Source organism: Lagopus leucura, unplaced genomic scaffold (genome assembly GCF_019238085.1).
Source record: "Lagopus leucura isolate 7727_CA_CO unplaced genomic scaffold, USGS_WTPT01 Super-Scaffold_73, whole genome shotgun sequence".
NCBI lineage: Eukaryota > Metazoa > Chordata > Aves > Galliformes > Phasianidae > Lagopus > Lagopus leucura.
In genome coordinates, this window is record NW_024962252.1 from 81,744,596 (window position 1) to 81,770,940 (window position 26,345).

The 26,345-nt window shown below is 44.8% G+C and overlaps 1 protein-coding gene across 2 annotated transcripts; it reads left to right on the forward strand.

The window, feature by feature from the left end:
* Window positions 1-2,222: 2,222 nt before the first annotated feature.
* Window positions 2,223-25,771, forward strand: ATF3 (activating transcription factor 3). 2 transcript variants are annotated; one of them, XM_042893970.1, is made up of 4 exons: window positions 2,223-2,280; window positions 22,503-22,746; window positions 23,488-23,595; window positions 24,173-25,771. In XM_042893970.1, the coding sequence occupies exons 2-4, from the start codon at window positions 22,507-22,509 to the stop codon at window positions 24,368-24,370; spliced, it is 546 nt and encodes a 181-aa protein (XP_042749904.1). In that variant the 5' UTR covers window positions 2,223-2,280; window positions 22,503-22,506; the 3' UTR covers window positions 24,371-25,771. The 2 variants fall into 2 exon arrangements, with proteins under 2 accessions (XP_042749904.1, XP_042749899.1); XM_042893965.1 differs by lacking the exon at window positions 2,223-2,280 and adding an exon at window positions 18,424-18,472.
* The last annotated feature ends 574 nt before the right edge of the window (window positions 25,772-26,345 follow it).

The window sequence follows — 26,345 nt, forward strand, 5'->3', positions numbered from 1 at the left end:
GCACAGCAAAGCTCTTCAAATCAGATATGCAACACCTGTGAATGCATGTTGTTAAAACAAGGACTGACTGAAGAGGATCATCAGCAACTAATCTACTGCCTCTTCCCACGTGCAGGTTCTTTCACAGACATGGCTATTGGTACTTATACAACTGAGCATCTTCTCAGGTCTTTCACTTGCTCACTATTCCTCAGCCAGCAATGGCCCAGAAGCTACTTACTGATGGTGCAGTTCAGACTGTTTCATGTGGCCTGTCACATTCACCTTGAGCTCAAACCATCTGACACAAGCCTTTACAAGCTAAATAGCTATTTCTTGCCTGGTACATATAACAGAAAACAACAGCTCTGAGACAGACACAGACTTCAATGGACAATTTCCCTAAAAAGTCATCTCCTGACTGAATCAAAAGATCCCAGCATCACTGTAAAAGCTGGTTTCAACACACAGAAATACAGTAGCGATTAAGCATTGTCTAACCAAGGCAACTATTAAAAGCCTGCACGTAGCCCAGTACTCTTTCAAATACACAATCATTACTATGTAAGGGCTGCTGCAAATGTAATGCCTCCTATTTTATGATGTCGGCCCATGATGTCGGAGGCAGATATTGGCATTCTGGCAGTAGAAGTCAAACCTTCCCACCAATATCCCATTCCACGCTGTGGCCATGCGACAGATGGCAGCAGAGGGGCAGTCTGACAAAATGACATCTGACCCGGGAGTGCCTATGGAGCAACGGCGCATCACTGAACTCCTCCACGCATAAAAAATTGGCACCCACTGACATTCATCGGTATCTGCTGAACGTTTTTGGAGGCCAACCAGCGAGTGTGAGCACAGCGAGGCAGTGTGCTTCAGCCATGGCGACAGTGGGTCACCGCCACGTGCGCAGCAATGGAGGCTCTCCTTCATTGCTGGTGAAAATACACAGCTAACTTCAACACAGGTGGGTGCTACGTTGAAAAAGCACTTCTCGTAGCTGAGAATCTGCTCTACCAAATACAGCTACTCTGCCATTTCTGTCTTTGGTTGTTTGCACGGAAATAAACAGGAGGCACTACTTTTGGAGAAACCTACACGTGTAATTTCGTTTTTCAGGAAGGAAGAGCTGGCTGTCAGTAAAATGGCAAAGGATCCAAGGCAGCTCCTGAGGGCAGTGTGACCACGCCGTGCTTCCCGCTGCCCCAGCACACAGAGCTGAGGGCCGCACAGCCGGGCTTTACACAAGGGCTTTTCCCGGGACGAGAAGCAAACCAATTGGTCACGCACCAATTAACCGCGGGGGATACAGCACGCGTGTCGGTGACCTCTCTCCCCCCCTGTCCCGCGGGTAAGGCGCGGAAGGCCCCGCTCGTAGCCCCCTCACCTCAACCCGGGCGGAGGAGCGGGTCCCGGCGGGCAGGGCGCGCTCCAAGGGAAGCCGGGACCCCGGTTGCCTGGGCAACGGCGCGAGGCCGCCGGGAACGCCGCCAGGCACGTGACACACCGCGCGCACGACGCAGCGAGCGCCGAATTACGTCACCCCTCTCGCTCCCACCGCCTATAAATAACCCGCGGCACGGCGCATGCGCGGCGCGGGCGCGGTTCAGGGGTGTGAGTGCGTAAGGGGGGGAGACAGGGGTTGCGATGCTTGTGATGCTCGGGAACGGTGTCAACTGCGACGTCACCGCCGCGGCCACCGTGCCCCGGGCCTCACCTTCTATTTTTATTCCTTTGTTTCAAGTCCCCGCCCCTCCGCAGCGGGAGGACGGGATGACGCCATCTGCTTCCCGGAACGATGACGCGGCCGCGCCGTTGGGGGGAGATGCGGTCGGAATGCTCGCGGGGCTTCGCTGCCTTAAAGGGCCGGCGCCCCCCGGCCCCGCCCCGCGTGCGGGGGGCGGCCCTGACGGACGGGCGCAGCTGGGGGCCGGGAGCGGCGCCGGGGGAGCCCGGCCCGGGGTGCGGCGGCGCGGGCGGCTGCCGGCCGTTTAGCGGTCCCCTCGCGGCCGCGGCGGGGAAGCCGTCGGGACTCACCCGGCACTCGCCCGGCAGGGGGCGGGAGCGGAGCGCCGCGAGCCCCCCCGGCGGGGCGAGGGGATACCGCGGCCCCGCACTGAGGTCAGCCGGCATCCAGGGCGCCGTTAGTCACCTGCGGCATGACCTTCCTCCCGCCCGATTTAGTAACGGCGCGGGGCACGCGCGATGGCTCTTAATAAGCGGGTTCGGGGCTGGTGGGAGCGGGTCCGAGGGAGCGAGCCGCCAGGCGGTGCTGAGGGATGTAGCGCTCGGGGAAACGTAAGTGCGCTTTGAGCTTCTGACAGGGATGCGGACGTGGAGGTGGCTGTGGCGGAATGAGTGCTGCGGGTGCGCTGCCTGTCTGAGGCTTCCCCTGCTTTACTTTAGTGCGCTTTTGCCGTTAGTTTAGCTGGGAGTCTGCTTTTTGTAAGGGGCACCGTGGGTCTGTTGAGGACTGAACTGTTCCGGGAATAACGTATCTGCTCAATGAAAAAAAAAAAAAAAAAAAAAAAAAAAAAAAAAATAATAATAAAAGAGCCTTTCTCTCACACTGAGGTGATATATCTTACTCACACATGCCAGCCTGATGAATATTGATAAGCACGTACTGACCTGTTAGGGAAATACCAGAGTAACCAGCTTCTGTATGGCAGGTAAAAAGTGCCAGAGGTTACAATGTTAGCCCCTGCTGCAGGTCTGTGTCCCCATCCCTGCCTCTGGAACAGCCCTACCCTGAATGTCCCTTCAGCTGCCTGAAGTGAGACAAAGTGCATTGCCACCCCTTTGGGCTTGATGAAGAGCTTCTGCCTTTCCACACTGTGATCCAAAAGAATCACTTGCATTAACTAAGGAAAGAGGTAGAACTAATAGAGCATTAGAGATGGGTGACTGTGAAGTGTAATCTAATTAAGGTGTAAATTTAAATAAACTACAGCAGTTGGTACTAAATCATGAATGTTGAAAGCTGTTTATGCTCAGAAGGTATCAGTGAAGTTTTCCTAAAAAAGCCATTCTTTAAAAATGCCGTACTTTTCATTCTTGCTCTTGTAAATAATCAGACAGCCTATTCTCTTACCGATTTTGTTTCCCTGAATCCAAATTTGGTTGTCACACAGCCTCCTCATGAGTCATTTTCGTCATCTACCATCAGTCATTAAACGAAAGTTGTTTTTCCCGGTGAACCCCCTAACCTACTTCTCCTGTGCTAACAGGACCTTCAGAAACTGGCACTAAGGTGCAGCTCTGATGCAGGCTTTCTGTTTCTCTGTGACTCATCTGACATTAACATAATTATGTTAGAGGAGTCAAAGTGATTTTCAATCTATGAGTAATGTGCAATACTAGAGAGAATGTTTACAAGGCACTGAGGCATATCAGCTAGCTGAAGTAACCAGCTGCTGATAACAGCTGAACTAAGTTGGGGAATTAAAAAGTCTTATAACACAGTGATCCCTCTTTGGAACTCAGTGTTGCACACAGCTGGAAGATAGGTTGTGGGCTGCGAGGAAGAATCCAGAAATGGCACCGTGCTGTAATGGGGCTAAGGCTGAGCCCGTGGGTAGTTCACATGAGAACTCCTCATGGTTTTCATCCCACTTGGATATTTATGGAAAAGTGGTGCTCACATGAAAGCAGTGATCTTTTCAAGAAATGGCTGTATTTACCAGAGTCTGTTTCAAAATGCAAGTGACACACATCCTTTCAGACAGGAAAACAGGATCAAAATGAAACAGCAACAAAAAGTATGAGATCATTGTGCAAGTATTTTGGACCTTGTATACGTGAATAACATGAAAGAAGGAAAACAGTAAGAATAAGGCAAAGCTGGTTGCTGCTACCGTGATGAAATCTTCCTCTCTAAGAAAAATGTGTCTGAAGGCTAGCGATAATGGTATAGAGAATTATGATGAATACATTCTGAGTAAATACTAGGAGAGGTATTTATTCATGAAATGCATAAGCTAGGAGGAAAAAAAAAAAAAAAAAGAAACTGTAAGAATAAATTAAAACGTTAGTGCTTAGTTTCAACAGTTAGGTACCATTTTTAGAACTGACCAGCTTCCTAGTAATTTTGTTAGAATAGCTGGAGGAACAGTTACCATTTCTTTTCCTGCCTGTTTTGGTTTAGTTTTTGGGATGATAGTGGGGTATTTGCTGTTCAGCTAGTTGTTTGTTAAGGCTGGGTATCCTTCAGCCTTAGTCATGTGCCGAGTGTGCGCAGCTTTGCAGGTTTCCTATGGGCTGAGTACACTTACTTCTCCCAGAATTGGCCTGTGAATGTTGAAATCTGATTCTGAAATACCACCAGAAATGAACTAAGAGTCCATAGAGTACTAAAACTGAAAATAGTTAATAACTTTTCTGTACATTGTCACAGTAATACAAGTGGGGAAGAGAGCAAAATGCAGAACTGTTGGTAGGAAGACTATTTTCCAGGAGGCATATTCAAAGGATTCAGGAGAAACTCCCAAATCGCATCCCATATTTTAATTTCACTCAAAACGCTGCCGAGACCAGGCACTAACCATGCACTGATTATCATCGCTGATTTTTAGAGTGAATGAATACCAGAACTGGTCACAAAATAGTTGTACGTGTCTGAAGAAGGCAGGAGGAAGAAAGGGTTGCTAATGGCATCTTGTGCTGACAATGCCACCCAGCCACTTGCCAGAAGAGTTGACCAAGAGTTGGAAGCTTTTGGTTTTCTCTACAGTGGTTTTCATACTGCATGACCTATTGACCATGACCTTCGTTCTGCACCCTCAGCTTCCCTGCTTCTTACTTGCTAGGAGATTTATGGTGTGCTGTGCTCAGGTGGCTTTGAATGGCAGCTGCTACTACAGTGAGCAGCCCGAATGAAGTTAACAGACCTTGATAAAATTACTAAGCAGAAACCAAAGCAAACATACACAAACAGAGCAACCCAAGCCCCATTGACAGAAATAATTTCACATAGCACAACCTAGCAGTCATAAAATGACTCTCCTTTGCTATAAGCTCATGCAGGGTTAAGGTCTTATAACTACAAACATCCACCACCGTAACGTGCTATGCCACCACATGGATCTAATGGCTGGCTTCACGTGTATTTTCACCACTTGTAATTAGCAATATCCCTAGCTACTAAAACTCATGTCTCAGCTCAGATTGCAAAAATGTACTCCATTATTCCCAGAGTGTGTTCATGTGTTACAGTTTTGTGTTTTAATAGGAACTGTTTGCAAAACAGTTCTGGGCTCCATAGCTACTTGGAGCCCCCTGATCACACACTCCTGAAAGCAGTACCTCTGCAGTGCTCTGCATTTCCAGCTTCTGCTTTGCTACCAGCTCCAGAGGAATTTTTTTCTTACCACAGTTTTCAGGGCAGCTGCATGCCGTGCCTCCACCATCTGCCTTTGTCCTTCTTGGAGAAACTAGCATTTATTTGTAATGTTTATTCACCTTTTGGCAGCACCGCAGAACCTGCGCAAATCCCAAGTATTTAACCTTTGTTCTTTATCGAAGCTTTGCAAATTAACTTAAAATAGCAGAGCGAACTAGGCAGTGAGGGGAGTTTGCTGGAAGTAACCGATAAGATCTTGAGAGTACAGCTTGCCCTTACTGGTTGGTTGGGTTTTGTTGTTGTTAGCTTGATTTTTAAACCAAGTTCACATCAAAGTATTCAGACAGTAGTTCAGTATAGAAAATCATTACCATTTTAAAAAGCAAATAAAAGTCAACATTGAGATTGGGTTTGTTTTCTGAATTAGAGAAAAATTAACTCATTTATTTTTGGACTTTCTAGAGTATAGAGATCACATATAGAGGCTCAGTGTTTCCTATAATAAAAGTAACTATCTTGACAGTAATTGATAACGTCTTACCCTGAATTAGTACTGAATTGAATACAGAATGAATGAGGACTGCATACTCACACCAGCAGCAGACAAATAAGATTCCCCATATTCCTGCCCTGGGAGCGCTGCTGTTGGCGTCAGAGCAACACCCCGGCAAAGGAAAACAAGTGTGCTAGGAAATACCTGGGAAATCCTCGGATGAACCGCAAATATTTTTGTTTGCAGTGGCGATAGCTCCCCAGCACTTGTGTCAACAGGCACCGAGTTAGCAAGGACGGTTGTTTCAGCATGGAGCCTGCCAGCCTTCTTGGGTCTGTGGGCTGGAAAGAGTAGAGCTGTTCGGGAGGATCCCAGGCACTGGTGTGGGGCAGGGCAGGGGCTGGAATGCCTCCTTGGAATATATACTGACTGTTCTGCTAAGAGAAGGGAAAACAGAGTTTTCCTACTTTTTCCTTCCTTTAACACTCTCCATGGATTTCTTCCTCTCTCCATGGGGTTGTGTATCTCCACATGAACCTTAGCAGTTGTTATACTCCAGAAAGACTGCAGGGGGGCTTTACTACTGCCTGAATTTGGCAAAGCCTTGGAGCAGGAATGGTTTCCATAGGATGTAGAGGCGCAGCACATAGGCTCAGTGACAGAAAATAGATGCTAATTCTTTGAGGAGATCCCTGATTTCCCTTTTCCTGTATGACTGCTGGGAAAGCCAAGCCTCTAACAGGATGTTTAGAATTACAATTATGAAAACATTTCTGAGAGATATATAAGTGAGTATAAGTATTTGCTAGATACAAATTCATTTTTATGATCTGTTTCTTAGGATTTATCTTTAAAAACTCGTATCAATTTTAATGCTGAAAAATGAGACATCAATTTTTCTGCTGTGTTAAAGCCCTGACCTGCTGGCACCTACGCCTGTGCTGAAATTTAAATGCACGAGTAGTACTGGACCCACTGTGATTACTTGCACAATTAAAATTAAGCATGCGTAAAAGTGTCTCAAGGTCAAGATGTTCAATTTCTTTCCCTAGTGCAGAGTTTAAAAAGAAAAAACAGAATTAGTAACCACATATTCACATAAGAAAATGGCAATTATGTTTAATTTAAATACTTACGTGGTGGTTGTTTGATAGGCAAAGTATTGAATAAAACACGTGTGTATCAGATTGAATGGAATGAAACACTCTCCCCAAGAAGCTGTGCTTCCTGGTAGGAAGGAGGAATCCTTACAAGTATAAGCTGGAAAGAATGCTGCACCAAGACGATCCCGTTGTTGTCTTAGAATAAGGTGGCAGAAGATAGGATTTTTTTCACATGTTCATTTCATTTTTCTATAAATATAAGCTTGATATTTGAAAAAAAAAAATTAAAATACTGTATGTTACTTTGGATTGGAAACATGCTTTGTGTATACAAGATTTACTAAACTCTGCTAAATCACTCCCTCCAAAACCGCTCCCAGCAGTGCCTGTGCTGTGCAGGAAGCAGCCTGAACTCCCCACTGGAGACCCCGGGGCTGCAGGGAGCACCTCTGTCCTCTCCAGTCTCTAAATGTGAGACCTTTGCCTCGTCTTTGACTTCTTATCTGCAATTTAGCTCCTTTCTTCATCACTCTCACAAAGCCTCATGGAAGAGCAAGGTAGTGCTGCTGATTTTGTATACTCAATAGGGATAGGTAAGACTAGGGTTAGGTCCCACTGATTGTCTAACAAGGTTTAAATCAGATTTATTTTGATCTAAGAGGCTGCCTAAACAGAGAGATCCCTGTCTGACTACTGGTTGCACCACATATGGTCTTCTAGAACTTGACATTTGCTGTCTGGGTTACTACAGCCTGTTCACCTTAAAGCTGCTGTTTTAATCCATCACGGGAGAGCTGGAGAAGAAGAGGACACAGAACAGGAGACTCTCCTACAGGAGATGTCTGTTCAGAGACTCTACCTACCATCTTTGTCCCAAAGGTCTCTCAGGAGAGGTTCACAGAAGGGATGTTGCCTGTTTGAAACAGACTGTGAATGTTCTAGTAAAAGCAAAGGACACGTACAGAGTGAACTTTGCAATGCTCTCCAAAAATATGTTGCTGACCTCCCACTTGACACAGGCTGCTTCCCCATTACACTGTAATATAATTAGGGCCTGCCCTAACCCTGCTGCCAGTTTAATGCTTACATTAATGGAAATGGCCTCGCAGGCTGCAGTTAGAAAGTGATATACATGTAACATCTAAAATAATCTGTGTTGTAGTAGGAGGCGTAACTCAGAGAGAACACTTAGCACCTCACAAGATATTTAGGTGTCTTACCACATAAATGTACATGCTATTGGAATGCTAGATCTCTCAGAAGCTGGCCTCAAGAACCAGCCCTCTTCTTTGTGCCAACTAAGTGCAGCCAGACTGAAGCCAGTCAAGTCGCTCTGGGATATGAAAGGAGAATTAGGGCCAAAGTGAGCCGAGGTCGAGAGACAGACCCTTGTACTAACCTGAGGGGAATCTGGGAGATAGGTGACTGTGATAACAGTCACTGTAACGATAATAGTTGATGACCATTATCTCACTGGGTCAGATCTCATGTATACCGCAGCCATTAACTTTCACTATATAATCTTTCTCTGAGGCTCCACAAGACATGTAGCAGGAGCTGAGAGAGACAAGTCTTGGGCTGGGGTGACAGAAAAAGGGTGGTTATAACAACCCCTCCCACCTCCAGCTTTGTCAACAGTCCACTTGGGACAGGCACATTTCAAGGAAGCACAACGTAATGAACAGACAGTGTGGGAGAGTCAAAGGGCATAGAGGTTCTCCTGTCACACGTTTCATGGGAGTGGGTTCAGAGAGGAGGACCATGACTCCATCCTGCTGACAGCCTGTGGTAGGGGCTCAATGGGGAGAAGCTGTGCGAGCATGCAGCCTCTTCACTGCCTTCATGGCTGTGTCTGAAGTACCAGTGCAACCGAATGACGTACTAGAAAACCTGAAAGGAAAGGAAGAATCCTAAAATGGTTCTGGATAAATGGCTACACTCGGAAGGGCCCAATCTTTCAATGGAGAAAGACAAAATTTCCCAGGCCTGTACTGACAGTTCCTGAGGCAGCCCTGCCCCGGCCACCCACTGCTCCGCAGTGCCGGTCACCTCCCTGGGAGCTGGGCTGCAGCCAGGAGTGCTGCTCTTACATCACCTCTTGTGAAAATACGTGCAGCAGGCATTTTGAAAAGGAGAAAGAATAGTGTGTGAAAACACGTGCTACCTGGTGATGAAAGCTATCAATCCAAGACCAAATGTCAGGCTGAGCTGGCAGTTGCCTGGTATCTACCCATGCCACAGCATGGCTGTTGTTTGGAGCACATTTAATGAAGCATTTCACAACTTTTCTGATACAGAGAGGAGCATCTTGGCTTATATAAGAGCAGGAAATAACTGCAGTGGTATGAAAATGCTTTCCTCTCCAGAAAAGTAACAGACATCTGCATCATTAAAATGAGAAGGTAAACCACGTTTTACTTTGATCAGCTTTCACTTATGGGAAAAACTGATATATTTAAGTATATTTGATCAACATTTTCTTTTTATGGGAAACTGAACCCTTAAACATGGTACATTTCTCCCTTAATGTGGAGCAATAGAGTATTGAATTCCAGTATAGAACACAGTGAAAGTCACGGTGAAATCTGCTGAATAGTCCTGACAGCCCATTCCATGAGTATTTTATTTTTACTCTCTCTCATGGCATTTGCTGGCTGATGGCATATCACAGACTCTTTTCTATATAAATGCATATCAAAGTCTCTTTTCTACATGAAGGGAAGCATGGTAGTTTTAGTTAAATAGGTCTATATGTTTTTAAATTAACATGCACGTTCATGTACAAACAGTCACTACGAATCCTCCAGTGTTTATCTGCAAAAGCAAGCAGACTCTTGACCTGGTAATCAGCAATTCTGGAAAGCAGTCCACTCCCACTGCAGGCACAGCCCTGCAAAATTAATTGGGACTGACCTTGCACTGAACTTCACAGGAGTTGTATCAGAGAAAAAACTCCCCACATTGGTTCTTAAAGGTCTTGATAAGTACTAGAATTAATAAATTAAATTGATTAATTAATTAAAATTTGTAAAACTAGCTACATGCATACCTGTTAGAGATTGCTTGCACGGGACAGTGCAATGTCTCTGCAAATCATTACCAAAATGCTCTCATATGCACTGGCCAATATTCTGATTCACCCTGCTGATCTCTGTTACGCAGGATTCACTTTGGTTCTTGAAGCCATAGTGCAAGCTGGATCTTTTTACATATGCTCCTACAAATTGTGGTTTGAATAGTCCTGCAAAGCACTGACAAAAATATAGTGAAGTTATAAGGCATATACCATCTACTTCAAATGAATATATAGCTTAAGAAATCAGCCACTTTGTTGTGTTTCTTTACACTAGTTTAACATCTCCATCATCTAAGTCTGCCTAAGATTGCATCTAAGCTCTGGAATGCCTGAAATGGTGGAAGACCAGGGAACAAAATTACCCTTTAACAACATATAATAATTCGCAAAGAACCAAACAGAACCATCAAAACATTCTTTTGTCCTGCAGCTGCCTGGGTGAAATTTCTTAGTTTTCTCTTATTTTTCTTTAGTTTGCTAACTTGCTATACAGCAGCCCTCCTACCTCCCAGTTCTGGTCTCTGCAGTCCCACTACCAGTGCCTGGGGTCCAATCCTGGTTCTACCTTTACTGCTGTTGCTGTTTGCTGCAGTGTGAGTTTAGCTCGTCCAAATGAAGTAGAAATTATCCTTTTCTTTTTCTTCTTGATGTTTTACATTTTCCCAGCGTTTAACAGTAAAAATGCCTGATGGGAAAGGCATTTCCTGCCAGTAAATGACAAGCAGAGTGCAGATACAGGGATGAAAACTCTTCCAACTCATCATTAAAGTACCAGAAAAAGCTTTTCTTATCAGTCATCATCGCTTATTGCTGCTGCAGGGAGAATCACTTCAGGGTGGAATGCTTCCAAGGAGTTTTCAGTCAGCAAAGCTCACGGTTCATCTGGGTGTAAAGGACTGTGCAATTAATCCTCTGCATTCCTATTTAAGTACAGGAAGCATTTAATTCTAAATAACTTACTGAAAAAGGTAGTTTTAAATGATTTGCTACATTCCAGGTCCATTATAATTAGAATGAAAATAATAAAAAGGAAATTTATCTTAGAGCTGGTTGTGCAGTACAGTGGAACCTAATTCTTGCTAGCTAGGCACTGCTGGAACATCCACAGGCATCCAGAGGTTGGTGTTAACAGGTGGACAAAACACTTCTTTTATTCTCCATGGCCTTTTAAGGTTATTAGGCTTCTGTTTATTTTAATAGTTCAGATTCCACTCAAATTTTAAACTTCTGTCGGTTCAGAAAAAAATAATAGTATTTCCAATACTTCATATGAATTGTTAGCCCCTATACATAAGAAAATGGCCACAATAATAATCTTAACAGAAGACCACAACGTTGTACCATATCAGGCACTATCATCCCAAACATGTTGGAAAAAGAAACCATTAACGGGAATAAGTTGTATTATTTATAAAGGTTCTCTTATTTCTTCACTAAACGGCAAGTCCTGAGGTTTTTGGACAGAGACTGCTGAGCTGTGTGTTGAATTACTGTGCTGAACCTGGGCTTCAGTTGGGCGGCTGAAAAACTGTCATCCTTTTTAGAGCTCAGTATAAGACTCTTATTTGTGAGTGAAACACACCCAGAACTTTTATTGCTGCTAGATGTTGCTGCAAGCGAATATGGCGAATGGTAAGAAAAGATAATAATGCCACTAGAAAGCAACAAAGGCCCAGACTGATGGCACATCAGAGTGCTATTTTAAGTTAGACATAAAAATGAAGTACACCAGCCTCATCTGTGATTTCTGTTTGTGGTCCTCAGCCACTTTACCCTAGGATGTAAATACCATTATCCTCTCTAACCCCTGTGTGCTGATCAGAAGCACTGCAGGGCAGCTGTGTCTGAAATCCCACCCCACTGACACCCAGCCTGTGGCTTGAGGTGAAGCATCACTGTGATCAGAGCTCTTGTGACCCCAGCATTCCCCCATAAACTCTGCAGAACACCATTCAGTGGTCGAGGCCATCTTTTAATAAAGCCCCATCAGCGACAGCACTCGGTGTGGAAGTAAGGACCAGAGTTCAGTTCTTGTCAGTTACTGAGAGGGATGAAAGCCATGTCCCCTCTTTCTGAGGAGAAATGACCCACCTCAAAATGATAATCTGTGCTGTTTGGGAAACCTCACTCTTGGCTTCTCCCACTGAAGCTATGCTGTCATGAAGCTGAGAGCTGTTAGTAAAGCAGATGATGCCTGACTTAGAGTGTGCTGGGGAGGACGTGCCTCTGGACAAAGGGCATCCTGGAGCCTGCTTTCCTCTCCATGTAACCGTGCTGCTTCAGAGTCACTGAACAAAATCAGCACCTGTGTAGCCTGTTAATATTCTTACTGGGCTGATCATTGAGGGCAGGTGCCAGGTGGGTGCAGCCTCCTGTGCCCAAGGGCAGTTGAGATCCGGGCTGGGGGTGGGCTTCCAGGCTGGCAATAAGGACAGGCTGCAGTTCTGTCAGTTTCAGTTAATTTACACTTTGTCCTTATTAGCTTGGCAGGTTCTTGTATGGTTAAAGCAAACAAAAAAAAAAAAAAAAAAAAAAAAAAGCAAAGATAAGAGGTTGAAAGTTAAGATCATTCATGTGTTCTCCTCATGGCAAGTCACATGTGAAGTAGGTGAGAGGACAAAAGATAAGCACAGGGGAAGCTGCAGTGGCTGCCTTGGTTATGGATTTTCTGTAGATGACAAATCTATTCTATATTGTTGGTATTTAAAATGTATTTTTTAATGCAGAAATCAATACTTACTAATAGGAAATCTCAGTTCATCATTTTAGTAAATTGCAAATTGCATACTAACAAGATAGAAGTGCTGTTGTAAGTGTCATTAAGTATATTAAGCCCTGGAACATTCTTTATGCACACACGGTTCAAGTGTAATCAATGTGAGCAGGCAATTTTTATAGGGTGCATGTGTGTGTTTGTGTGTAGCAAGATGATGATGCCATAATGTACCCAAAATATTTGGAACTTATCACAGTAAGAAATGCATATATTCTCACACTCTTTCCCTCATCCCTGTGATTGCCTTGCAGGCTACAGGAACACACTCACATCAAGTCCTCTCAGTGAAACGCATGCCTTCAGTGAACAATTCCTAAGCATTTATTTTAAGTCATTTCAATAGCAGTGTGATCAAGTGCTGATTTTTCGTAGCCACTCAGAGCTAGATCTATCTCTCACTGAAGTCAAAGGGAATCTTTCCATTGACTCTAGCAATGGTTAGATCAAGTCTTGGCGTACACTTTAATTGGTGAACTGCTTTTTACACATAAACTGAGTGCATGTGGTTCAGTATGAACCCCTGACTGTTCTCTGAAACAACCTGCCAGCGTGTGTTTACAGGATGGGGAGAGGACAGTGGAGGGAAGGGTCTGTGAAGACAGAACTTTTATTGCCATAATCTGGGTGGGAAGATAAGGGCTGGGTAAGGGAGATGTAGTTCACAGTTGCCTGGAGCGCAATTAATATTTTTCTTGTTCAGTGGAACCAGTGATTCTGCTTTACTCAGCCTGTTTTAAGAGTGATTATTTCATATGTGGGATCCCCAGTGTGGGATGCCTTTTCTTTGTTGGTTGTTGGATTAACGAATGTAACTGCAGGCTGTTGTGGTGAGCAGCTCTTATGCCAGTGAACACAAAAACACCGTGGAAGTCTTCATTAGAAAGGAGCGAGAAATGCACTTGACTCAGTCAGCCCATCAGGTTCTCTCAGCTACAGAGGGGGAGATCTGAATAATGTGCCCCCAGAGACTCCCAGAGCGCTGGACAGAAGAACAACAGACACCATTCTGGAACGTCTAGTTCACTAAAGTTCCATGAAAGTTCACGGAAATTTGGGGCATTAAAGTTTGTGGTAATTTCTGCACCCTCTGGTAATGTAATTATCTCTGGCTCCATCTTATCAGCAGAGAAACAAACCAAAAAAAAAAAAGGACAGAAAGAGAAAATCAAAATGACTCATTTGACTCATTTAGACTTAGGAAGCTGCCCGGGCAGGAGCAGATGACCAATGGGAGAAACTGTGGAAAAGGGGAACAAAAAGTGGGATGACAGAATCCAGGGATACAGGGAGGGAACAGGGAGACATGAGAGAGAGAGAAACAGAGAAGTGGGGAAAGCAAATGAGAAGCTGCTGGTTTAAAGGGATGGGAAGGAGGGCTGCTGTTGAAACAAAGCAAAAGTGTGGAGGAAAAAGGAGTGTCCAGAAAAGGAAATTGAAAAAAAAAAAAAAAAAAAGCAACCCAAAAAACAGAGAATAAATGTATTTAGAAGGAATATTGGGTAGTGATGGAAACAGGCAGTAAGAAAAAAAACGTAAGCTGTGGAGAGAAAAGCGAGGAGCAAATGAATCTTGTCTTCAGTGTTAAAGAATAGAAGTAAAAATTGTGCACTTATTAGCAGCTGATTTCCCACTACACGACAAATACCCACCCACTTGGGTGAGTTTGAATGTAATACGGTGAGATAATTTGCCATACAGCTGGAGTGAGAATCTGCCCTCTGCCTCCACGGTTTTTAACTCCCATCAATTTTTAGACCAGCAGACATCCAAACCTTCTGTGGTGCATTAGTTTCTTGCTACTTTTGCCTTGGGATTTTTAGTGGCTTACTGGGGAAAGCCATGGAGGCATTTCACAGACCCCCAAGGGGTCCCTGCCTGGCAGCTGACGAAGCTTGGGCTGACTGGGAACCACCGATGCTGGCTCTGCGTAAGCAGCAGCAATCTTGGAAAGAATATTCTTAAGTTTCAGCTCGGTTGTTAATCCAATCGGATGTGAAAATTAGCTTAAAAATAGTTCATGTCTTGGTGAACAGAGGAGCCTTACCATATGGATTGTACTGTGTTGTAAGATAAACATGGTGCAAGCTAATTGCCATCACAGAAATACAGAACATTTTTGAGGGACGGTCAGCAAGCCTGATTTCTCTGCTGATTTTACAGCACAATAACCCAGTTCAGGAAAGCTCTTTCTCACATCTGTGTCATGAAAGGAAAAATTGGACCTCTCAGGGTTACAGTAATTTCAAGACTTAAAACAATTAAAGCCACAAAGCACACAGGGAGCCAGGTTTTACTCAGGATACCACTACACATTTTATTTGTTTGCATCTTGTATTTTAACCAGACCAAATAGTTTAGTGGAACTGCATGACCATAAAACAACATAAAATCTGGATGGGATGTGTGGATTGCATTGCGTTAGTCCGATTGACCCCCATAAATTTGCACAAGACAGAAGAAAGCTGTTGCTGTAAGGATGTGTTGCTCTGTTTAGTGACTCTCACAGCTCTGTTTAACAAGTTTTTGATTTATGCAAATACCCCCATCATGTGGTGTGAAGGGATACGGAGGCAGGATTTGGTCAGGAAAAGGTAAAGGAAAGAGTTCTTTCCTCTGCACTGGGCATTTTCTGAGGGCTGCAAAGACAGCACCTCAGGTTCTGTCTGGTGTCTCTCCAGAGGGAGAAGCCCAACAAATGCCAGTGCTGGTGATGAGCTGCTGTACCTGGAGACCAGAAATTTAACAGGAATTTCAGCTACAGGAAGTGGCTACTGGCCAGTGAGACTGTCCCCTGAAGCTTTTGACACCAGCAGAAAAATGGAATGGAAAAGGGTTGGTAGATTTGAGAGGGAAGCAAATGAAAGATATTTCCTGAGATGCTAGAGAATGAAACTGGCAAAGAGCATCAGAGCATCTGGTGACTGTACCAGTCCTTTCTCTCACTTCCTGGTAGTCTCAATAATTAATTAATTTGGTTTTGAACAGGACTCTGATCCTACATCTTCACGGAGGTGAGGGTAACTTGTTTTTAAAGAGCAGGGTAAGTCCTGTGTGACACAAAGGAGCCTGGTTTATTTTTCACTGTGGTTTCATTTTCTTTTTTCTCTGGAGAATTTCAAGCCAGGACATGTCTCGGTGGCCTAATCTGAAATGCACAGGGAACAATCTCTGTTTGCTTTGCAGGGAGGGACTCCCTTGCTCCAGAAATGGTTCAGGAGTTAACACAACTGTTTTGCTGTCAATTCTTAGTTCCAAGTGTGGCTTGCAGTGAGTGGTGGGACCAGCAGCGGGGAAGAAACCCTTGATTGCAAACAAAACTATTGGCTTTACGTCTGTAGAATGTAGTATGATTTCAAAACAAAATTATCATCTGTCTACTCAGCCAAGTGTTGTGATTATTGAGTAAATGTCAGTGACCTTTAAACAACTGGATAGCAATGGTTGCATTTCAAAGGTATTTCTGGTCACTTCGGATGAGGGAAATCCAAAAAAAATCATGATTTTTTCCACCTCCATCGTTCTGTGACGTTGTCCTGCTGGTCAGAAAAGCCTCCAGACAAATTCCCCCTTCTGGAGCAGCTATGTGCAGGGGAGCGGGCAGTTGCTCCATCTCTGTCAGCATTGTAGCAGGCACCTGGTCGTGACCACTCAAACAAACATTGCTAACACATTTCCACAATAACTTCACGCTCAGAACTTTCCAACCAATTATCTTTTAGGAAGACATTTCCCACATTTGGCCTCTGCTTGAGAGGGATTTTTTTTTTTCTTCTAGGCTTGAGAAAAACGATGCCAGCTGTTTCTGAACACAGCATGAATTATAACATTATGCCTCCAAAGTAGTGTGAGCTCCTCAGAGTGCGCCCAGCTGAAATGTAAAGCTTTGAAAAGCAAAGCCTTTGCCTGGCGTTATTTTTGACGTTTCTTTACCTAGATTAAGAAATAACCATGTTTTGAAAGAACTCAGCTTGATTTATCGATAAGTGAGCGCCCGAGCCTCCAGCAGGAGCAGCTGCCAGGTGGGTCAGGGCTCGCTCCTGTGCCTGCAGAGTGCATGGAACCGTTGGGGAGCACGAGCAGCCGCACCTTCTGCAGGAGGAGAGCCAACAGCACAGGTCTGCCTGCCTGCTTTTTTTTTTTTCTTTTTTTTTTTTTTTTCCCCCAAGGCAGACAATTAAATTCGAAATAGGAACGCTGTGTTTGCAAAGCTGAGCGTGCTAACACGGTGACATTTCAAAAGCTGAGAGTACAGTTCCCATCTGGGTGGGCAGCGTGTGCATTTATGTATGCACACATACACCCGTGTGGACGCAAGTGCGCCAAGGTGAGGTACAGATGGGCTAGACTAATGTTAGAAATCCATGTCCTTGTTTCCATGCTCTAAGCTATCAATACATGCCAGCTTTTCCCACTTGAGACATGTTACCTGTTACCAAATGCAGCCCCATGAACACTGCAAAATGAATTAACTGTCTGGAGGGCTGATTGGGGTCTGTGTTATAAGTGAATAAACGACTCTCCAGGCTCTTCCCATGCTTAGCAGGGAGACCCAAAGATAACAAGTTTGTATGAACCGAGGATGGAATATTATCGTATTGGAAAATGCTGTGCAAATCTCTGTGAGCCTCGTGCTCTCAGATAAGTGCTTTTTTGATACGTCTATTTTCTAACATTTTGGAAGGCAATCGCTGTCACTCACCGAACCAGGAAGCTATGGGAACAAAAAAGAACAAAACAAAACCCCTTCACCACTACCACCAGCACGTTCCCCTGTCTCCTACGGGGAGTCTCTGGTTCTCCCCGAAACCAGAACGACATCGCGTGCTGCGCTGTTTTAAGGGGAGAAGTTATTTATTTATTTTCAGCGTTCTGGAATTTAATTAAACGGCTCCTTCCCGTTTCCTCGGGCTAAGAACTGAAGCCCCCCGCCCCGAAACGCGAAGAGCTTCTGGCCGTCAGATGGAGCGGCACGGAGGGAGCGCGGGGTGGTTCGGTTTTTTTGTTTGGGAGGGGGTGTTCAACAGTTTGGGGGCGAAGAAGGCTCCCGTTTCTAGCCCTTTCGAAAGCTGCGCTGCCTTCACTTCATTTGACTGTTTCCGAGCCGTAAGAAGGACTCCGATTTATGATAAAGCGACAAGGCGTCCCGCACGCCTAAGAAGTCGGGACGCCCCCTGAAGTCTGTTAAAAAGAAGGAAAAAAAAAAAAAAGGGGAAGGGGAAGAGAGAACGCCGGGGGAGGACGGCCCCGCGCCGTGTGCCGAGAGCCGCTCTCCCGCTGGGCGCTGCCGGCACGGGGCGCTCCGCCGCCGGGGGGAGGGGGTCCCGCGGGGTCCCCGCGGCCCGGCTCGGCACGGCCCGGCTCGGTGCGCTCCTGTTATGGAGCGCGAGGCTGCGCCGCCCCGCCTCCGTGTGAAGCCTTGCATCACCGCCGCGGGCCCCGCTGCCCCCCCGCCCGGCCGCCCGGCCGCCCGCCCTCCGGGAGCTATTAATAGCATGACATCAGCCCGGGACTCGCCGCCAGAGTAAATACCAGCTCTACCCGCTCGGCTATATAAGGGGAGTGATGCAACCGCGGCGAGAGGCAGAGGCGCGGGGAGCGCGAGCGGGCGCTGCTCTCCCGCCGGCGGAGCGGGCACGGGAGAGAGAACGGGCGCGGCGCGGCCGGCGAGCAGCCCCGGCCGGCCGGCGGCGACGGACTAAAGGTAGGAACCGCGGGCGGCTCCGGGGAGAGGGATGTGCCGGCGACCGGAGGAGCCTGATCCTGATCCTGAGGTGCCCGCAGCTCTCGGCTGCGGGCGGCTCGGAGCGGAGCCCCGAGCGGAGCCGCGGCTGCCCCGGGCCAGCCGTGCCGCTCGGCGCCGCGCGGGGGCGGGCAGCGCGGGGCTCGGCGCCGGGGGGCCGAGGGGATGCCGGCCGTGACCGCCCGCGCTGCCGCTCCTGCTGCCGCTCCGACTGCCGGCGGGGCGCCGAGAGAGGCTGCGAGGCGCCGGGCAGCCCGGGAGGAAAAGCGCCGGAGACTCGCTCGGTTCTCTCTCTGTGCCGGTGTCCGACACGGAGATCGGTCGCCAAAGTCTTGCCTAAGCGAGGCAGGCGTGGCTCGACAGAAAACTTGTTAGAGAGAAGGAGCTGCCCTTTCCAAATGGGTTCTTCTCGCGTTTGAGCTGTTGGAAGCCGGCGGAAAGTGATTCGGGAGTGATGTGGGATGTCAGAGAGCTTAAGGTCAACCAGCGTGCACAGAGGTTGTGAACTGTAATTGCCCTTAATGCTGTTTAAGATTAACCTCAATGGTTATCGGCGTTTGTTGCATCAGCACCGGAGGAAAAGGGATTCGTGTGAAGTAGCAAAACCGAGAGAGAGGCACAGTCAGCCGTCAGCAGCTGAGCAGAAAGACTCAAAGCAGTCGTTCGGGAATACGCATAACTAACAGAAGTGCATGGCTAGGAATCGTGTACCGAAGCTGAAACATCGGCAGAGGAGATGTGTAGATTTGGTGAGGATGGAAAGAGCCACCAACAAAAGAACAAACAAGCATAGTGTCGGAAGCAAAGTTTATTGAATCTACCTCAAGTTGAAGGTTCCATCAATAGTAGAGCTGTTCCTCAGGGAATTGCCAAACTAAGAATAAAGTAAAGAAGCGTGAGCTCATGGTGGGAGTAAGCTGTGCCTTTATGAATCAGATCCATGAAATGTTCGACACCTTCAGTTCCAGTAACTTCAGAAGTCCTCAAAATAGACCAGAGCTGCCATCCATGTACATGGTCTAATGAAGTAAACAGATAGGATCAGGAAGCCCAGATGTAATCGCAGTTCGGGGCTAGATGTCCCTATTGCTATGCAGACCTAGGGCAGAGCGGCGTGCCACTCTTGAAAACTGATAGACAGAGGAACAGTTTGTGCAGAAGTTGGAAGAAGGGGCAAGCTGTTGTGGTTTATTTTTATTAGGAAAATCTAATCTCCATCCTCGTAAAGTGTTTCTAAAAGTAGATCTGTTCCTCAGAAATTGGAAAACATCTACCTTTTGTTGTGGAAAGCCAATCTGTTTGGCTTACTATTGGCTTCAACACAGGCTAATTATTTTTGATATCCCTGTCACTCCCGACCACCTCAGCCGTGCACTGGAAGGAATCCTGCCATGCCATGCACCAGCCCCAGCCCTGCTGCCAAGCACCTGGGGAGTCAGCCTGGGGCAAGAAGCCCTGCCAGCTGTGGTGGGCTGGGGTCAGGACCCATCCGGCTTGCCTGGTGCTTGGCAGGCCCCCCGCCTCAAAGTGTGTGTAAAAGGGATGCTATCAGGGTGCCTTGGAGGTCAGCGAGCCGTGCAGGCAAGGGCACTGCTCTTTCTGGGTTTCCCCTCCCAGTGGCAGCCTCCCTTCCCTTTTTGTCAAATTGAAGATGGATCAGTAGATCAACAGCTCTATAGAAACCTGAGGACGTTACAGCAGGGTTGCACTGGGGCTCGTGGTACGCTTAGCGCTTGTAGGAATAGCACTGCCTGGTAGGTAAGCACAACTTCTCAGACACGTTACTAAAACACGGGCATTCTTGGTTTCCTCTGGTGCTGACTTTAATTAAAAGTTGACCTGAGCTGAAATATAAATGAATAAACTCCCCCGTGCTGAGAAATGCTTGGCCCAATTAATTATTCCGTGTGCTGGAGAAATGGTTTTATTGTTAATTGAAGACTCCTGGTTTGATTGAATTATATGGAATTAAGTGTCTTGAATGAAGGCAGCAGCAGGAGCGGAGGAGACGGGCGGTCAGGGAGCACAGCTCCAAATTCTGTGAGCAGCGGGGGGCTCAGTATCACCTGCAGTCAGCCTGTTTCACTGAGCTGAACGGCTGGATGTTGAGAAATGGTAAATAATGCCAGGAGTTCAGCTGGAAATCACAGGGCCTTTCTGACTCGGGGAAAAAAGTAACTGCCAACTTTCTGAGATTATAGGATTAAACTGTATCAGTACTTTAAATGTGACTCATGAGCAGGGGCTTTCTGAAGAGAATTACATAAATTTCCCAAGGTCTTTCTGAATAACAAATTGTTCTGAATAATTTCCTCATATTTAACAACCGAGGGTGAAATCCTGGCCCCGCTGAGGTCAACAGCAAAGCTCCTTTTGATTTCGGTGGTTTCAGCATTTCACCCCTGGGATGTGGGAAATCTTTGGCTCTTCTGTGGTCATTGAGACTCAAAGTGAGGAAACCTCTGCAGCTGGACAAGTGATTTTCTGTCCTCTGGCAGTTCACTGCCCTTGGATTTTTGTGTTTACCTCGCTTAGTGAGGAGCTGGGTTCTACTCTAATTTGCACCGATGTGGATTTACAGTATATTTTTAGATATCTCTGAGCGAAATCTATCTTCTTGTCAAGGCACGTGACCCCAACCATTTCTTGCCATGTCATAGTAGTAGCAAATAGGGAACTGCACAATTTGGGGTCGTCCACGTGGAAATTTAACTTTACCCACACTCCTATCCCAAGGCAACTGTTTGCTTACCTGCGCTACATTAATTGCAATGACTTGGCTATAATTCCTACAACTCTAAACAAGAATAGTTTATGTGTCATGTAGTTTCCAAAGGAATCCAAGAAAACAAAAATCTCAAAAACCTCCACAATGAGGAAAGCAGGAAAAGTAATACAGCAAAATCCAATGAACAAAAGTTGCTTTATGATTAGGGGAGGTAATACAATCTATTTTCCTATGGATTTGCACCTCTTGTCCTGTGGGCCAGCCACACAAAATGCTCAGCTTTCTTCCAGACCTCTTCTCTCGCCTCTGCTGAGGGATGGATGGTTTGTGCTGGGTTGCCCATGGTGTTTGGGTGACTGACTGATGAGTTTTGTGCATTTCTCCCTCAGTGGGATTAGCAGTTTCCACCAAGCATGTAAGGCACCTCTCTGCCTCTTCCAAAATTGGCTAAAAAACTGAGGATGGCTAAAAAGGGGAAAGCAAAAACCACTGTCAGATTGGTTTATTTCTGTGGGAAAACTGCTAGAAACGATGTTCCGCCATGGGTGCCCCATTAACCAGTCTCAGCCAAAGTCTCTTTCGTTACATAGCTTTATATCAGCAGGAGATCTGACATAAACACTGAAGAATTAAAAACTTGTTGAGGGCACGTGAGGACAGTTTCAGATTTTGTGAGTGTAAAGGGAGGAAACAATTGGTGTTGCGTTTTTCATTACTCCTTCCCTCTGTCTCAGTTTGTGCCTCAAAACTGTGTAGATGTGTAGATTTCCACCTTTCTTACAGCTCTGATTGTGAACTGCTTCTCAGGAGTTTATAACGAGACATTTTTTTCTGTCTGTAAAACTGAACCTGGTGAGCACTTTGTAGCTGATTCAGCAAACTTCAGCTTCTTCAAAACTCTCTAATCTTTACTGAAGTGTAGCTGAGATGAAGGTGGGCTCCGTCCTTTTCAAGCTGTGATTTTTGTGGTGGGGTAGCTATGAAGATACAGATAATTCAGTGTTTTAAATAATAATAATATTTCTTTGGTTACTGTTTTCGGTTATTGTTTTAAAATGCTGCCTTGAATTGAGCCTGGTGTGAAAGCTTTTACTAGTGATAAAATTCTGAACTGTTTCTCATGAGAGACTGAGGTACGCAGGGAATGTGGGCTGAGCAATGCAAGAAATACATTACTTCACAGTATGAAATATACCTCTAGGAGATATTACTTGCCTCTTTACAGCTGTTGAAAGGCTGTTCCTGTCTCTTTTTGCTTTTCAGCAAAATGATGGTCCAACACACCGGCCAGGTGTCTGCATTAGAAGTCAGCGCCTCCGCAATTGTTCCCACCTTGTCTCCTGCAGGGTCACTGGGGTTTGATGATTTCACAAATTTAACCCCACTGGTGAAAGAGGAACTTAGATTCGCCATCCAAAACAAACGTCAGTCCCACAGGATGTCTTCTACTTTGGATACGGTGACAGTGTCCGAAAGGCCGATGGAAACATCAATCATGAAAACAGAGGTATGGCACTGAGCAGCATTTCGGGGTGAATGCTCAGTTCTCTAAGCAGCTTGCACCAGAAGAGCACTAATTATGTCGAATACAAACAACCCCTCTCCACCATCTAAACATGTTAGTTTATTTGATCCTTTTAAGTCTGTTGCTCGGTTTTCTGTTATTCGCTTCTGGGAAATTCCTATGGTATTTGTAATTTCCACTGAAGTCTGTAAGTTAGTGTTTTATTTTTAATTATGAATTAGGACAGTGTTTGACAGTGATTAGAGTAAGTGCTAAATCTGGTTTCTCTGCCTACTTGTGGCTCAACTTGGAATAAGTTGTCCTTCCCATGCTACATCCTAACCACGAGGCTTTTAATTTAAGATAGATAATGATCTCAATGGAAAACATTGTATTATAAAATGAAGAAACAGATGAAGTTAGGGAAATGGCAACACCTGGGTCTGAGCCCAGCACCCCCTTTTTGGCATGCAGCCTAGGAAGACACTTGGCAATTTTTTGGGGTGACACTGATTTACAATGAGCCATCGCATTCATCCAAACTTCAGTCAGGTTTTATTGACAATTTAAATGGAGTTACTACCACTTTACAGTACTGCAAGTAAGGTCAGATCACATCCTTATGTAACTCATGATGTGACCACTAACAGCAGTGTGTTGCTTTTACGTACGTCAAAGTTAACAAAATATAGTCAAAGTGTTTCAACATCTTATGGATTGTGTGTATCTGTTTTTATGGGATAGTTTTCTCCTGAAGAGGATGAAAGAAAAAAGCGAAGAAGGGAAAGGAACAAAATTGCTGCTGCAAAGTGCCGAAACAAAAAGAAGGAAAAAACAGAATGTTTGCAGAAAGTAAGTACCTGGCTTTAGATCTTTGAGATATATATATATATATATTGTCTGTCATCATACTGTGAACGAGATGACATTTCTTCACCTTATCTGCTACCATTTAAAACTATTTTACAGCAGCATAAGGCCTGTGTTTGTTTCTATATCCAGGGGCTCTGATAGAAAGCTACGTTCTTAGATGGCTTAACATAAGTTTACAGATATGTGATATGGTGTACTGGGGAGTTAGTAAGTAGCATAAATAATTTTGGGTCAATAGTTGACTCAAAAAGCTCAAAATAATCTTATAGAAGATAGAAACATTACTTTGGATGCCTGCCATTGTGAGTATAAATCTGAATTTGGCTTTTCAGTGTCTGTTACACTTCTGTAAAGGCCGAAGAAGGCAACTGTCAATCTGTTCTTAAGACTATTATCAACTGGAGGATGTATAGTTTCACCATTATGGGACGCTGAGAGCTTGTAACTTCTAACCATATGCTTTTCCACCAATGAAAAACTGCAACTATTAGATAAATACTGCAATTAACTACTTGGAATGCTCACACTAATAGTTGTGTCTGTACCTTGTGACTAGGAATCAGAAAAGCTGGAAACTATCAATGCGGAATTAAAAGCCCAGATTGAAGAGCTAAAAAATGAGAAGCAGCATTTGATATACATGCTAAATCTTCACAGGCCCACCTGTATAGTTCGGGCACAAAATGGAAGGACACCTGAAGATGAAAGGAATCTTTTTATTCAACAGATCAAAGAAGGAACATTACAAGGTTAAGTGATATGGCAAATGTGGAAATATTTATAGTATGTTTTAACAACTAGAAGCAACAGAATCCACAGAGGATCTGACTTATGTGTAGGATTCTATTAGTAAAGAGCGCTTAGGAAGGGCAGATTGCTTTCTTAAGCAGGAAGAATCATTTTTGGCTTGTCAGAGATTCTTCCCCTTGGAAGATCTGGTCTCGGTCAAACTGAAGAGCCTTCTGCCTCATAATAGGTTTTGCACCTGTCATACATGCTGTTCCTAGGAGCTACAGACAACAGCTTCAGAAGATTTAGCTCTCTGCTAGTATACAGTATCTGCACTCACGACGTTTGTGCTAGAACACTATGACTTCGATGATGCACATGGTACATACAGCTGTGCTGGATGGACACTACTTTTCCTTGTGGCTGTCAGGGAAAGCAGACAGAGTATTTTTAAAGTTTTGTAGTTTCCAGGAGGATGGTTTCTGGCAGAATGTACTGATACGTAATTTTGCATTCTAACCTAACACACACACACAAACACACAAAAAGCCTTTAGTTCCAGTTAAGCTTTGTAACTTTTTTCACAACACTTGTGTGGTTTTTTTCCTATGACTCATCTCAGAGACTGAATGTGACAAGTCCTAGTAGGTGTGACAAAGAAAGGTTTCTTGCAAAATATCCATGTAGCTAAGATGATATTTTAGGAGCTGGAACCCCACCTGTTATCCTTTGGGAAGTACAGTGTTTCCTCGCATTCAGGAGAGAATTTTGTACCATCACTTGGCAACTGTGTGAATTGGACCCACTGGAAAGACGGAAGTAGTGATGAAGGGACTTTGATATGGTTTTGCCCAAGCAAAGAACTGCAGGACTGAATCCCAGGTTCATGAATCATGAAAAGTTTAAAGAAAACAAAATCATCTGGGATCTAATCTTACAAGCCTTAGCCCTCACTGACAGAAGAGGTTCCATGGCCTGTAGTGATCTGGTTATACAGATGGCTGTCAGGAGTAAGATGTAGACAAAGCTTTTTCCGTCCTTGTCAGGATTGCTTCTTTTTGCCAGATGATTCAGAGGGAAAAATTATGATTGCAGCTACTTTTATTTTATGTTTGAGTGGTAACTACAGTCAATCAAAAGTGTTACTTAGAATCTAAAGGAGACAAGAGTTCTGATGTAGTGAATAATTGTTCTCGTTTTTTATTAAATACTAACCTTAGATGTTTCTGAACTGGTAGAAGAGCTGCTGGACAATACAGTTGGAGCTACGAGTGTTTAAATTCTGATGTTTCTGTGAAATTCTCAGATTGTTTAATCCAACAAAGTATATCCTTACAATTTTTTTGTAAAAGAAAATATCCTTATTTATCACTAATATCATAATGAGTAAAGTTAATAAATACTGCAAGCAAGATAAAACTGAAAACACAAGTGTTGTGCTGTCTTTTTACTTTCATCTCTTGGTGTTTAATATTATATATTCCTAAACTTCACGAGTTGCAAGAGACACCACTTAACCTTCATCGTCTCCACAGATGAGGCATTTGAGTATCTTAAATGATTGGGTGCAGAGAATATACCTCTCAAAATTCTATATCTTGATCAATGGTGTCTAGCTGCTCAACATCACAATTTAAATGGAGCTTACAGTACATAATATTTTACACCAGTTATGCAGTGTTGAATTTGTGGTTTTATTCTAAAGGCTAAACTGAAAGATACCTCAGCCATAAGCTTCTTCCTCTACAAGTCCTGGCTGAATGTATTGGGTATCACTCCTGATCCTTATATGATCTTTATATTCTGCAACAGAACTTAGTACATTTTTCTAAGATCTGGATATATTGTAATGTCCTATATCATGTTTAAATGCTATGTACTTCATGTATCTGGAAAATGAATGTATTAAAAAGACAACACACTAGGTCTGATTCTGTCCTGAGAATCTGTTTTCTTTCTGTATGTTGGAAGGAGCTGCCTTTGACTTCAGTGACATTTTT